The sequence below is a fragment of the Tachysurus fulvidraco genome, chromosome 10 (assembly GCF_022655615.1).
Source record: "Tachysurus fulvidraco isolate hzauxx_2018 chromosome 10, HZAU_PFXX_2.0, whole genome shotgun sequence".
NCBI lineage: Eukaryota > Metazoa > Chordata > Actinopteri > Siluriformes > Bagridae > Tachysurus > Tachysurus fulvidraco.
Window position 1 is genome coordinate 14875432 of NC_062527.1, and position 16102 is coordinate 14891533.

General features: G+C 39.7%; 1 protein-coding gene across 1 annotated transcript; it reads right to left on the bottom strand.

Annotated features, from left to right (window-relative positions):
* Positions 1-729: 729 nt before the first annotated feature.
* Positions 730-16042, bottom strand: fgf18a (fibroblast growth factor 18a). Its single transcript, XM_027165119.2, has 5 exons — positions 14692-16042; positions 6294-6333; positions 5561-5738; positions 2667-2773; positions 730-2506 (listed from the first exon to the last, which is right to left on the bottom strand). Exons 1-5 carry the CDS (start codon positions 14721-14723, stop codon positions 2237-2239), a joined length of 627 nt encoding a protein of 208 aa, XP_027020920.1. The 5' UTR covers positions 14724-16042; the 3' UTR covers positions 730-2236.
* Between the last annotated feature and the right edge of the window lie 60 nt (positions 16043-16102).

Consider the following 16102-nt stretch of genomic DNA (forward strand, 5'->3'; position numbering starts at 1 on the left):
CCGTGCTGCTTCCAGAGGCCGTATTCTATCTCTCTTCCCCCATTTCTGTTTCCCTTCTTCCCTCTTTCACCCTCCTTCTCCGAGTCCTCCACTTTCCCGCTGAGTCAGCTGAGTGGAATTGCCGGGATTACAGGTTGGAAGTGATGGTAGTGTGTGCGTAAGTGTGTGCGAGAATCGTCTAATGATTCACAGATAGCAGGCCTAGAGTTACCACCAGCCGAAACAGGGATCTCTGTGTGTGTTTGCTTGAATAAACATATGTTTCATCTGTCATTGCTGCTTGTAGCTTTAGAGGATAAATCATTACTATAATCTTTATCCAGAAAGCAGGAGGCCCTTGAATTATTTAATAAGAGATTCTATGTTTATCTTTCTTGTTTATTTAGTGGCCATATCCTAGAGGGGCTGCCAGTAAATTGCAAGGCACCATTCACACATATGCACACCTAGTGGCAATTAAGTGTCAACTGTCCACCTAATGGCATGTTTTATAAGAGGAATTTAGGAATCTAGAGAACATGGAGGAAATCCACACAGACAACATGTTAAACTACAGGCAGATAGTAACCCAAGCTCAAGATTGAACTGTGGATGGAGCTGTGAGGTGGCAACACTACCTGTAGCACCTTCATGTCTCTCTGATTATCATGATACTGGTAATTATTATTTCTGTTTTGAATAATTAGGGTTTTTTTTGTTTGTTTCTTTTTTAATTCTGGCATAGTTAATAATGAAGAGATACAGACAGACAGGCAGACAAACAGAGAGACACTGTAGACATTTTAAAACAGACGTTTTTTTCGTAGAGTTTACTGGCTTAAAAAAGATTGCCGTACACACAGATGAAATAAATAAGTGAAATAAACTTTATAGTAACAACAAATATAGTAGCAGTCATTGTAATATCACTTATTTAGCCTTTACTCTTTACACATATATAGTTTTATTTATTGTAAAGCTTGTTTTTTAATTTTTTTATTTTAACAATATCATATATGACTTTGGTACTTTGTCTGACTTTTCCATTAGCAGCATTCCAGTTGGAATCCAAACAGGAACATTGCTCCTTTTGTCATTTCAAACGCAAAAGGGATATAGAGGGAAGACTCTGACCCTTTCCTGTCCCACTGCTAAGTCCTGCACTCTGATAGGCTGCTGAATTTGGGAGTTGTAGCATGCGGAGTGTTGTGTCATATTGATCACAGGTTTTGAGTTCTCTTTGGTCATTAGTTAATTTTTGGTGCAGCTTTTTAAGGACTGTATTGACCTTTATTATTATTATTATTATTATTATTATTATTATTATTATTATTATTATTATTATTATTATTACAATCCAGTTTTGGTAGGTTCTTCCAGACAAAGGCAAGCCATTTCTTTTCCCTTAAGGTTACCTACGCAGATGTACTCCGCAACGTCATCTGTGGGAGAATCCAATGTGGTCTTTGGTGCAACCTGAAACACTCTTTTAGATACAGAAACACACACACACACACACACACACACACACACACACACACACACACACACACACACACACCCACACACAAAAAACATGCACACAATCTTAAGTTCATACTAGCTTGCAGGCAGGGGGAGAAGGAGAGAATTCAAATGTATTCTCTCCTTTATTCCACTCCTGAATCTTTTTTTAATCATTACTCAATTAAAATCTTACACCCCTCTACATGATTCCAGAAGATTCATTCTTCTCCCACAGTCACATTTTCTTGAATCTTGTTCTGGGAATCCTGAGTGAAGCCTATAACTGTCTTTATGAGAGATTGGTTAGTAGACTGCAGAGTCAGGTGTCAGTTGTCAGTTTTTCTGCTTCTTTAGTCCATAGAAAATGACTACAACTCATGGCTGCGTCATGTTTGGGCTTCGTTTCGCATGTCAGTGCCAGGCTAATGTCAAGGCTCTGGTGGGGAATAGCACATTTTTGGTATAATAGCTGGTCCATTTTAGATCCTGTTTACTGGAGAATTCTACAGTACAACTTAGATTCAAAAGAAAAGCTCTCCACATTTAGCCAGTGAACTGGAGTTGGACTATTCTGGTCCTGTAAGCATTAACGTGGTCCCATTGGCCTATTTTTCTTTTCTTAGCAGGTCCGGATTTAAACGTTGTCATGGTCCCATTTACTGGGATGAAGTCTTTGTTGCGAGGCCCTGATTTAAATGTTAGCATTGTCCTTTAGAGGGACAGCGGGTTTTTAGCTTTAGTGAAGCTTAAGTTAGCGTGGTCGCGCAGCACGGACTCTTTTGCTCCTTTTGCTGACAGTGGTGAAACGAAATGGTGTGTGGTCTGGCTGCTCCCCTGGAGGAAGGCGCTTCATAAAATGAACGTCTTGCTGGTTTAGAAGTGTCTGTGGGCCACGACGAGGGCGCCCCCTTTTGGTGAAGCCCACGTACCAGTCTTTGTAACGTGCTGACATTAATGCTGTGTAGTTGTTCTCAAGCACCATCTCAATAAAGACACAGTCCTCACCGCGATTACTGGCCTTCTGTGAAAATCCAGAAAAACATCCACACAGAGACAGAACAAAGCCATTTAGAGAGAGAAAGAGAGAGAGAAAGTAAACACATGTCAGTTTACCATGAACTCAAGATTGTTCACACAGAAAATAAAATGAAGCAACTTTAGCTAACATAGGGATGTGTCACCTTGCCTACAAGTTTGCCCCTGCGGTTCATACACAGATAGTAGTTGGTCTCCTTCCCCCTGATTCGCACCTGGCTGCCGAATGTGTCTGCCTCCACTACAAGCTGGGCTTGTGAAGGGACAGAAAGACAGGCATACAGACAGATGTTACAAAAGAAATACAGTACATGGAACACTAACAATGACAAGAAAAAAACAGCAGGTGACGATCCAGACATTTTATTATGTATCTCTTGCTGAGAGTTCTTGTTGAGGGTAGTAGTTTAAGATGGTGATTAAAGTACTCTCTCTGACCACTATGCTTTTTGTACCCAATTATTGGGTTAAGTGTTGTTAACCCAATATCTATTTACTGCATAATGATTTTATCTGGAATTTCTCGACTTTTTCATGTAAAAAGCTTTATAATGACCAGCATGCCATGCTATTGCCATGTAATTGCCTAGATTTAACAAGATCCTACAATTTTTAGTTAAGTTAAATGATAATAATAATAATAATAATAATAATAATAATAATAATAATAATAATAATAATAATAATAATAATAATGTTTTTGGGTCAAATTTGTCACATTCGATCACCTAAAATAGATAAAGAATTTTTTAAGCTTTTTTTTTATTTAATCATCATTTTTTTTCATTCAATCAGTATATTTTTATTTATCTAATCATTAGATTAAAACTGTATCATGTTTTTTTTTTTCAGTGAGAATAATGAAATAATTATTGATCGTAAAAATATTTATAAAAGAGCAGAATTAGACCCTGTCCTGGGAACACTACATGTGAGGCCTAAATACACAAAATCCAAGTGTTTCAGTTCCTATCCGTGGTGATCACACAGTCATTTCAGATCTGTTGAAAATATTTTAGTTTTATAAAACACTAGAGTATTTCACTAAGTTTAAGTATTACAATAATACTGGGATTGTGTTCGGTTACTGTTTCAGGTAAAACATTCACCCTTTCCCCACCATAAACATTAAGTTAATTTCAGATTGGCTGTTCAGGATGGTTTGAGTTTAGCCAGCACATTTGAGAACAGTCATAAATACCACTAACAAACTGAATAACTAGCCTTTAATGATTGGTTTAAGTTTATAATGATTGACTTCCTGTGATAACATTAACACTGTTAGCAGTAGTTTGGAAAAGAGCAGGCGTAACTCATCTGGGGTGCTAAAACCCTGATATTTTTTTTTTGCTAAAACCCCACTGTGAAGGAAAATGGTTTTTGAATGAGTTAATGAATGAGCCATTTGACATACAAAAACCATATCACAATAAATAAGACATTTGCAGGATACACCGCATGTATAATAATAATTTGTAAAACAGCAGTGGTTAAATTTTGTAAATATTACTGTGTACAAAAATACACTCTTAGAAGGGGGGCAATGAAAGGTAAATGCATAAAAGTTAGCTTTTTTATCGATTATACTTTGTATGTTACTATGGATACTATGTAGTCATAGCAAAACAGGAGCACAGACAATACAAGAAAGCTCATAAACTGTAATTTGATGTCATTTATCTAACATAAGATTGCCCTGCTATCAGTGGCATCATGTATTTATTTTGTCATTTAAATCTAAATTTAAAGCGTATGCATGTGCACATGGGTTTCATTCATGTTGGCTGTGTTTCACAAGGCTTGTGCTTGTTTAAATATAAACCCCTAAAACAAGCTCCTAGATGACCTTTTACGAGTGCAGGGGTCAGCATTGATCAATAAGCTCTTTCTCTCTCGCCCTTTTCTCTTCCCCCAGTCTGCACTATCACTCTCCGTCTTTATATTTTATCCCATTACTGCCTGGCAGAATTAAATATGACACACACACAAAAAAAGTATTTAAAATAGCACAGAAAAAGCAGCTGAAAATGTCTTGTAGTGTAGATAAATATATTAGCCATCAGTACTAGTGTAAAGTCACCTAGGTGGGTACATATCATCTTTCAACTTCCTTTGCCATTGATTGTGTGGCTTTGTAGTGCATCACACAGCATCCAGGGAGAGTGGGGGAGGATGGATGGAGGGATGGATAGATGGAAGAAGAGAGAGGTGAGATGAGGGGTGGAAGTGAAAGAGAGGAGAGAAGGAGAGGGGGAGAACATGGTCAGCATGCTGCTTAAAACCATTCAGGGAAAAAAAAACCCACAGGCAAAATGTAGGATCAATGGAGAGATCAATGAGGAGATGAGCTGCTAACACACTAACACCCAGCGCTGACTTTGCTGTATCCATCTCTCACTCCCTCTTCCTCTCTCTTTCATTCTTTCCACCCCCCCTTCATGAATCACAGTGTCAGCAGTCGCTGAGGTGTTTGTTTTCCACAGAGAAGTTCCTCACTACCTTTTTTCTCATTGTATTTGAGTGTGTCTCTGTGCAACAGAATAAGCAAGATATTCGTCTTCGAGTCGATTTGCCAACATCTTGTCTGCAGAAACATACTTTTCCTTCTAAGACATTATTTTTCTGTTCTTTTTTGTACCGTGTGAATGGGCTTGTAGAAGACAGACACACTGAGTCAGACATGGGGAAAAATGAAATAAAGCCAGAGAAGTAAAGTAAATGAAGTGAGAGTAGAGGTGAATTAATTGTGCAATTAAATGAACTGTGATAGCATGTTTATTTTTAATTTTTTGTCATCTAATTGGATTTGTATTCAGCAATTAAAAGATTAACACTGAATTACTGTTATTAAACAACTGTTCATTAGTGTTCAAGGTACATTGACAAGTTATAAAATGACAAATATATTGGCTGAATAACCGCATTACAACATTTATTTTAATATTGCACAAGTTTTATTTACAGTGTTTTATATAAAGTCATTATTGTGCAGCCCTGGAGTGAGAAAACGAGTTTCTTGTGTATGTGTGTATGTTGTTACCGAATTTGTCTCCGTCCTCCCCGCGGGCACTGATTTTACGGCCAAGCACTTGGACATGTTTGCAGCTGGTGCGACTGTAGAGTTGGTAGACTCGGGGCTGTCGCCGGCTCATGGGGTCTCGTGCACGAGTCTGATTCTCCACGTGCATGCTGAAGTTCACGCCATCAACTCCGAACACCTGCAGGCAGAGGAACATACATGCAGGTGTCTTATCTCTCCTACATGCTGATATCTCACTTTTCTCACAAAGGTAGATTCTTAAAATTACAACAGAACCTCTCAGAACAGGGGTTCTTAGCTGCTATTCTGAGGATTCACCTCCTTGCACAGTTTAAAGCTTCCCATAGTCCGAAAAATATGAAACACAATTTGAATTAAATGTAATTTTAGAGTCATTAATATATGGACAGAAAGCCTGATAGAGTGCAATGCAATAACCTACAATCCAGAAATACCTACTCTGTGACATTAAACATTCACCAAAGACTGTTTTTGATTATTTAAGTAAGTTTAAAAGATGTTTTTTTTAAATGTGCTTCTTGTTTTCTGGTTTCCACAGTCTTCTTTTCTAATAAATTTTATTTTTTTAATAAAATACTTGAAATCGCTGAATTAATCACAAATTCATCAGTGATTTATTTTTCCTGATATAAAAGAGTTCCTCTAGTTGCTTAAGTGAAATTCATCAGTCTAATCAAATTGAATATTTTTGCACAGATGAACACATACACACCTGCAGAGGATTGCACATAACCAGCATCATCTGGATACACCTGAAAATAAAGAATAAAGGAATGAATCTCAAAATATATGATCTAATTTCTAATCCTTGTTGCCTCCATTTATACCATAATCCACACACCTACCAAATTTATCATCACTGTATCAGAACCTAACATGCCGATCTAAAAAACATTATGATTTATACTGCAATGATGTTCTGGCACTGGATTTGTGGAATACCCCAGGCTGTGCAACCTACAAGCAGCTCATGAGTCCATTTTCTTACTGCACTCACACTGAGCCTAGTTCCCCATGCACAGTGATAAACATGCGCAACTATAAAGGTTGATGACTAGGATGGTTTAATTGGGACACACCCTGATGACTCCTACAATACTCTTGGGAGTTCTCTCCAATCCCTAACCTCTTGAAGTCATCCTGCCTTAAGACCATTTGGCTTGATCTTAAAGTTATAAACAATAAGATCACAACTCCTTCTCTACCTCCCAGTGAGCTGATGCTGAATCTGACAGAATGCTAAATGCCCGATAATCTCCTTATTCATCTCTGCAGCCCAGGAGGTAGGTGGGAGGGAAGGGAGTGTGCCCTGATTTTGGATGGATCCCTGTTCTCTTTTCCTCACTCTGTCTGCCGTCTTTAATCTCCACACTTTGGGAAAGGAAAAAGTTGACATTTGAGGCATTGCTCACATTTGTATGGAAACTTGGACAGTGTTTTGTGTGAGAAGCATTTGTGCTGTGTTAAGAGCGAATGGGGTAGTTCAGAGCAAGGGTGAAGCGAGCTCTTGCCAGAAGCCCTTCAGCTCGGCCTAGTAGAGTTCCTTTCAGGTTCTATTCAGTGTGCATGAGCCGAACAGCTTTGTGTGAAACATCAGAAATTGTGACAACAGCCTTAAAGCAACTCTTGGCTAGAGTCCAGTGGTTGTCTGAAACAGATGTCAGAGGCATAGTTGAAAGCATATTTGAAGCAGAACAAGAGAAGTACCATAGCTGGTATTTGTTGTAAAAATCCCATATAAACATCAAAAATGTAAGTCCAATAAATCCCTTAAAGGTGTAATCAGTGATTATGAAAAAAGAGCTCAAGCCAGGTGTACTGAAACTTAAATTCAAAACATATAACATTTATGTAAATGCATATTGCACTGAAGACTGAGAATAATGCCATGCCTTTGAGTATAAAAAAAGACAAACAATAAACCACTGAAGTGCCACTGTTTAATATTAGTCTGGATTATTCTGACCAAAATTTACATCTGTGTTTGGAGTATGCTAATGGAAAGATTGATCATAACAATATATGGTGATATGTTTCACCACGTCTCATCACAGATGCTTGTTATAAGCAGGTTTGATGACTCACCAGCACCGTGTAAAGTCTGACTGAGTTGATGAAGTTGTTTCCAATTACCAGTTTCCGATGAATGTTGTTTGTACCATCTATGCACTTCTTTATTCTTCAAGTGTTTTCTATATATTAATAGAATTGTTACCTTTGTGTACTACTTCTACTACTACTCTTATTGTCTTAAATTTTGGAAGAAATAATTTTGTAAATATTGAAAATAGACTTCTTCCTTCTATAAGGAATCATTTATATTATTTTTTTGTTTTATTCTGTGCTTCTTTATGTAACCTTTTGTAAATATTCAAAGTAGTCTATGACAAAATTTGGCAATTTAGTGACCTTTGAGCTACTTTCCCCTGAAAAGAGTGGGCAACACTGCTTAAAAGTCAGTCAGCTTGCAGTATTTGAGCTATGTGTTATTATATGGTTCTGTTTCCCATTCATTTTTTACACGTGTAGGAGATTATAATACTAAGGTCACAGTCTCAGAACAATAACAAACCTGGTAAGGCTTCTGTGTATTTTGGTTTACAACATTAACTTCTGTGTGACTTTTTGTAATGGTAACAGTTTTACTGTTCACACAGCAGCCTCTGAAAGGATTCCCACACTGGAAAGTGACCAAATCCAAAGCACATCCTCATAGGAATAGCATCATTACTGTGACATTATTCTAGAGTGTGTATTAAAACCAGCAACCTAAATTCTGCTTGATAATATGTCTTAGGGATAAATTAGAGTCATGTGGCTTTAGCATAATGTAGCTTACAAAGAATCTGAACCTAAGTTTACTTTCAAGGCTTGTTCCTTTTGGGACAGGCTCTGGATAGGCATGGGAAGGGTGTGTTGTATGCTCTAATGAAGTGTATCAGAGTATATGTGCCATTGCTGTGTGTGTTGAGGCACCAGGGATGTGTTATGTATGCTGTAAGTGTGAGTGCACACACATGTTCCATAATGCAATGTACTATGTAAGTACACTCCAGAGATCGGTGTACCTTGTTTAAGTGCCCCCTACAAGGGGGAAAACCTGAGGGTGAATGCATAATCCCACTGCCCTGCGCCTGGCAACTTGCCGCATATAAACAAGCCCTAAGAACTTTTCTACTTCCCCTCCTTTTTCCTCTTTCCTCTCCCCTGCTGTCATGTACTTCTTCTTTGGCAGACCTTTTTTTTCTTTTCTTTATCTCTTTCTGCACACAGCTATCAGGAAATGAACAGTTGAACACACAATATTATCAGGTTCTCGCTCATCCCAACTTTCATTCTATATCCAATTTTCTGGAAATGTTTTCTCTCTTTCAGGGTGGTATGGGGGGGTGTGATGTCAGCACTGTCACTAATGGGATATCAGAATTGTGTCATTTTTTATCTCAACGCACATCACACCCAACACACACATACTGCATATACTATATATACATACATACCAATCAGTCAAATCCTCAACTGAAAAGTTATGAGATTCAAGTCTAAGAGAGTTAAGTCCATCCAATAACGGAAATACCATAAAAACCTAGAAGGAAAAAAGCTGTCAAGTACTTTCATCATTTCATTTTCTCTTTTCACAAATGACCCTTAACGTTTTACAACTTTCTACCATGTTGTCAGTAATTCTACATTTTCTCATATTTTCTATTGCCAACAGAAATATACACTAACTAAATATCCATTCTGAATTTGGTTACCCATCTTGACAGAGAACCAAGAATTAGACAACTATTGCATTTCTGCACGTCAGTACACTACAGCAATCATCAGTCATTTTTAATAATTTGCCATCCAATTCAGTGAAAAATCTGGACTGTTCTGTTTGGTTTTTACATAAAGTAAATGCTGAGTAAATCGGGGTTCATACAATGTTGCTGCTGTTGATTGTTAAGACTAGTATCGTAAGAGAAATGATGGCACCACTCCACAATTTCAAAAGAACTCCTCCAACATTCCTGTTTCGGGTTTTGAACTGGGAAATGGAATGAGGTACTTAAGCATTGTGCTGATAGGCCCTGATTCAGATTAGTAACCATACCGTGCATGCTATGCTTTTGGGGGTGTATGCACTATGTGAGTGAGAATTAATACTTGTGTGAGAGAGGGGTCTATGGTGGATGTCCTTAATTAGTCCTGTAGTGGCTGCATTAGTGGAACTCCAATCATTCTCTCACACTCATATCCAGGCATTCAGTCACTGATTACTAATGTAACAGGTCACCTAGCAGTTAACACTGGGATTCCTAGTCAATTACATTCTCCATTACGGCATAATCCCTTTGAATTGTGGCCGAGTTGTGGCTTCACAACAATATTAATGATATTTTTGCAAATGTGATAAGCCTATGATTTATATGGAATGTTTCGACTGAACTTGGTTCCTTGTTTACATCCTGAGACCTCACACCTCATAATTACATCACTTCCATTCAGTCCGAGGAGAGTAGGCGAAAAACATAACGCTTAAAAAAAACGAGCATAATGGAAGAGATATGAAAAGAATTGGACGAGTGTTTCTCATCTTGTCATTTTTAAATCCTCTTTCCTTGCTCTCCCTTCCTCTCTCATTTCCCTGTCTGGTTTATGGAGAATGGGAAGACTCCCCCACGCTGTCCCAGCCATGAAGAGATATGAGAGTGAGAAACAGAACGAAGGAAAATAAAGACAGGGAAACAGTGTCAGCAGCTGGCAGCTGCAGCAAAGCAGACACACAGATGCTGAACACACACTCAAACTCCCATAGATATAACTGTAATTAAGAACATGCACACACAAGTCACTTCGCTTAACATCAGATAATTCTCTGTGCACACAGAACACACATTCATAACCATTTTATACACTGTGTCTCACCATATATTTATATTTTTAACACAGACTTTCTCATTATACCTAAAGAATCACTTGAATGTTTACAATAAACAGTTCTATCTGACCAAGAGGATAATCCCATTTGATCTGAAAGGGATTTGGAACAAGAACTATTATATTTATATAATAATTTTTCTGTGATCATAACCAAAACATTTCTTCTTTTGTTTGTTGTGATAAGAAAAATTTCCTTACAACCTCAACCAATACTGACGGTTTTTATCTTTAGGATGGCAAGGTTTAACATGTCATCTTCAGTGTCAAATTAATTTACAATGACCATGTCAGAACATCTTATTTTGTAATAGACACACACACACACACACACACACACACACACACACACACACACACACACACACACACACACACACACACACACACACACACACACAGCCATACTGCACTAAACACTATAACTAGTTGATTCTGGAACTATCAGATTCTTATGACAGTTTTTTTTATGAGAATCTGATCATTGTATCAGATTGGAAGCTCTTCTGCCTGTAAAAAGATATTGCATTGACTGTATTAGCATACTGAAACATGATAGCCATTTAAATGTAATGACACATTAACACCTGCCTGTCATATGTTCAGTTCAGCACTAGTTTTACCAGTTAAATGATCAAAATATATAATTTTAGCAAAACCACTATAGTGACAGCTACCATTACAACATCTATTATGCTCAATTAATTTAATTTCCCAATGTTTATCTAATCATGAAACATTTTTAGAAAGTTTAGGTTGACTTAAACAGAAACAGACAGAAAGAGAAATAGAGGGAGACATTTGGACGTAAAGCCTCATTAGTAAGAGGAAGGCAAAGTTAGGGAGCATGAGAGAGAGAGAGAGAGAGAGAGAGAGAGAGAGAGAGAGAGAGAGAGAGAGAGAGAGAGAGAGAGAGAGAGAGAGAGAGAGAGAGAGAGAGATATGCTTCAGATGTTTGAATGGTACTGCTGGAAAATCATCTGAATGACATGACTTTGTCTCTTTTTCTCTTTCCATAAACTGTCTGATTCATACTGTCCTCATGCCGTCCCATACTGGCCCAATGTGTGTTTGCGCTCTGTCTGTAGGAATACCTTCATTGGCCATGCATTACTGAAAACTGCCAATGGGGTTGAACAGCACTGGCTTTATGGCTCTGTATATCTTACTGGCTATCATCCTTTTTTTGCAGGGTGGTCGTCTGTGTATTTCCCATTGGCTGTCTTCCCTCAGCAAAATGGTCTAGAACGAATGCCTTGGGTCATATAAGCCGTGCATAAAGGCTTTATATCCGAACAGACTGGTTCAACATGTGTGCACACTGGGAATGCACCAGCTTGGGGTCAGTGCATATGGAGTGAGCAGTGGTATGCGCTGGTGGGCTGACAGTGTGTCTGTGGTCTTTGTGCACCTGTGTGTGCTGACTGTGCACCTGTAGGTACAGACTACACGAGTAGTGGAGTGTGTCAGCCAGGTGCTTGAAGTCATTTCTTACATCTGCTGACCAGGTCTACACTTATGCATAGGAATGCAGTGGTTTCGGATACTAACCTCACACCTGTACATACAGGTCATGTCCTATGCTCTGTACGCATTCTACTGTTGCATTTACCCATGCTGTCTGGTTAACTACTGCTTCCTGGTGGCAAGTATGTAAGCTGGTTCAACTAAACGTTTAAGAACCATAGCATGCACAAGCATTTACAAACATCAGTCATCAGACATTACATACATTCAGCATGAAATAAAAAGGATGAAAAAGGAGACATATTATCCTTGATTGATAGACTTCAGAACCTATATTGGCAATTATAGATAGATAGATAGATAGATAGATAGATAGATAGATAGATAGATAGATAGATAGATAGATAGATAGATAGATAGATAGATAGATAGATAGATTTGGGCATCAGAAAAATATATTTAGCTGTGTCATTTATGTGTACGGAAACTTTATAAAAAATAATTTAGTTCAGTTTGGCCTAGAAAACATTTAAACACAAATTTATTAAATATTCATACATAAGGCCCTTTTCTTATAATTATGCCCAGTATAAACCTCAAGGCAGTATATACCTCATAGATGCTTCTATGCCATATTAGAGACCTAGATAGATGACAGACGTACCCGTGTCTTCTGGCCAGAAGTAGCAGCCAATCTTTAAAGATTACATCCACAGACAACCATACATTTAACATTTAGCAAAAAAAATAAAGCCCTAGTGTGGATAAACATCACTGTGTATAGAATGCCATTATCAGCATTCTCTAAAATGTTTATTTCTTGTCTGTAAATTTTCTATACATGTCTGGAAATATTCATTATATCGCATTGTCTCAAGGGTCTTATCTCTATGTATCTCAGCACACATTAACTCCAGACTAGACCACAGTTTAGTATTGTTTTATTGTATAAGTATTGTTAAACTGTGAATCTGTGCAGATTTTACAATGCATAGTCAATATTGTATGATTGCTGGCTGCTGTTCATGAGGTGTTATTGATATTATGTGCATTCATGCATGCTATCTCCATATTTATGCATCCTGCCTGCAGACATATGAGCACTGACTGCCTGCTGTGATGTATGCATGCTTCATCTACCTGCCAGCACTGGCAGCGCAGGTGAAAATGGCTCAGAGCTCAGTAAGAATTCTCAGCTGTTCAAACAACACAGTTACGCTGAGAGAGGGAGAAAGCTCAAAAAGAAGAGAAAATGAGAAGAGAAAAAAACCCTTTTAGCTGCAACTTCGGATTCCCCCTATCCCTCCAAAACCGCATCAACCCTCAAGCCAAACAGAGAGTGAGAGGGGAGGAGAGAAAGAGTAGCTGGGAGCTCTTACTTTACAGCACTGTGTGGTCATGAGCCAAGACAAGCAATGTGGTGTGACATCATCAGACCTGAGACAGGATTTGTCCTAAAGGTGTGGAAAGAGGAGTTCTATCCCAAATCACCCCTAACCCTTCTTCCCTGTGTGCCTTTCAAGCAAAGTTCATTGTCTCACACAAGTTTTGACTGACTGTCTCAGCTTAAGCGGTATGGCAGGAACACAAACCAGCTAATCAGCTTGCAATGTTGTATTACTGCCACATTACACAGTGCACCTTTCACATCTGCGTGGCAGGCTGAGGCCAAGGGCCCGGAGGAAGCAGTTGGTTCTGGACTGCACACAAGAGACTTGAGGGTGATGAAATACAAGAGTTCAATTGAAATAGATGGATCCTATTGCACTTCTCTCAGTCTGTGCAGAATTAAGCACAGCACATGTGGTAAGGTTTAGTGGTTAAGGTTTAGATGAGAAACAAAAACACTTCATATTGACATTTGTAGACTTTGTGCTGTAAAAAAATGCAAATGTGCATAATCACAAAATCACTTCTACACCTGATCCTAAAACTTCACAAGTGCTTGATCTTTCTTCACTGGTGAATGTAGCAATCAGATCCAAATTTTAAATGCAAATCTAAGCTGCATTAAATTAGATCATCACTATGGAATTTATTTCTTCACCTAAGTCCCTTAAAATGGCGTTTTCCCATCAATGTACTAAACTGATTCAATTCAAAGATAATGCGATATAAGATTTGCTCTATTTCTTAGAAGCTATCCTCTTGTGCCATGCGCATCAGCCTTCCAGGCGATGTGTGGTATGCTTTACCAATTTCTCTGTACCCGTAAAGAAGATAAGCTACCAGATTTATGCCAGTTAGTAGTATTATTTGACCAATTGTGGAGTCTGGGGAAAGAAAGAGAGAAAGTATGAGAGAGATCAATCTGTGTGCAGGTTGAAAAAAGAACAGTGACAACCATCTCATTCTCTGCCATGTGTAAAATAATGAGAGAATAAGAAACGAGAAAGGGTTTGTGGTCACACTTTGGGAGAGAACTGCAGAAATTCTGGAGTTTGTTTTCTTTGGATGAGGCACTCTTACCTGAGAGCATGTCTGATTGACATCCGTGACCATAGCAACCCATAGGGGGTGATGTCATTTCGTGCATTTTGTGATTATGGATGCAAGACTCACAGTTAGTCATGGGAAGTGGAGCGTGAAGCCAAACGCGTAATTCCGCAAAGCTTTGGTTTTAACAGTGTAAATGTTTTACGCATTACAGTTTACAGGAAACGGCTTGCATTAACACACATGTGCAGGGGTTCAGCATTAAGTAATTAATGACTTACAAGACAGCCAGGGTAGAGAGGAAGGACCGCATCGCTCCCTGCGTCCAGCTGAGTCGCTCCGTGCGTCTTGGAAAACAAATGAACGCCGGGTCGCCTTCGATTCTGCCAAAGTTCACGTTTCAATCCCACGGTGTAATCCCGAAGGAAAGGTCACAAGGTCAGCGGACGCTCCCGCCGGCACCGGGCGGCGCGCATAGCTTCCCCCTAGGAAGGAGGTGCGTGCGTGCGTGCGTGTGTCAGTGAGGAGTTCGCGGCGAGCGTGCCACCGGGAGCGGCTGTAACAGCGGCTGTTGCTTGCGCGCTTGGTAACGGCACGGGGGCGGGGCAGACCGGGCGGGAGGAGGAGAACAGAAGCGGGGGGTTAGGCCATAACAGCTGGTATTCTCCACGGGTTACGGGTAACAGGTGAAGCCAAGTTTACCGGGCGTCCTCTCTCCACTTCCGGTCGGAGGATCGTCCGAGGTAAAGCGCGCAAAATGAAACTCTTTTTTGCTCCAGGGATTCCAAATACGGTAGAATTCTCACACTCGCTTCCTCAAAGTGTTTGTCAATGGTCTTATGATCCTTTTAAAATTTGGGGATTCCGGAACAAACATGACACGAGAGTTCCGTGGATTGGTGTGGATAAGCGGAAAGAGTAAAGGGGAGGTGGACTGAATGGCCGGTGTGAATGAGATTTGCGCACGGCGTTGGGCACTTCAAGCGCCGCCAGCCGGCCTCGGTCATGGCTGCGGGGGGGTCCACGAAGAACTGTGGGACTCGGCGCACAATATAGTCCGGTCCAACTCAGATGATGAAGCGAGACCAAGTGACAGCTGCTCGTAGCAGATTCAGCCACCCGCAAGACTCAAACACAGCGGCCCAGCACCTGATTTCCCGGAGTTCACCGCGCTCACTGCCCGTCTATGGGTCTTCTGAAGCTCTGGCCAAAAACGCAGTGCAATGACATCATCTAAAAATGTTTGAAAGAGGGGGTAGCATGGGATCCGAGATTTTAATTATTTATCTGCAAGCAGATAAAGTTTTCGGCTCCACTAGGCAGCAGCTGCAAATGCCTCTCTTTCAAAAGAAAAGATAACACGATCCTTCTGTGCAGAGATTTTTTTTCGTACATCCACTTAAGGAGAGTGACAGAGTGTAGCCCGAGCTGCGCCACCTTCCCGTCTTCTGCCCATCACGTTAACAAGTAAAACAAAACACGATGGGAAAATACACACTGGGAAAGAGGAGAGAAAAGGGTGGTTTCTCAGTGCATTCCCACTGCAGACCAGACGCTCCTCTTTCAGAGCTAAAAACTCACTCTGAGAATGAAAACACAGGAACAAGATTTTAGCAGCGGCTCATAGATTAGTCCACCCTCCCTTGCAATCCCCAACCCCCTACCTCTCTCTCTCTCTCTCTCTCTCTCTCT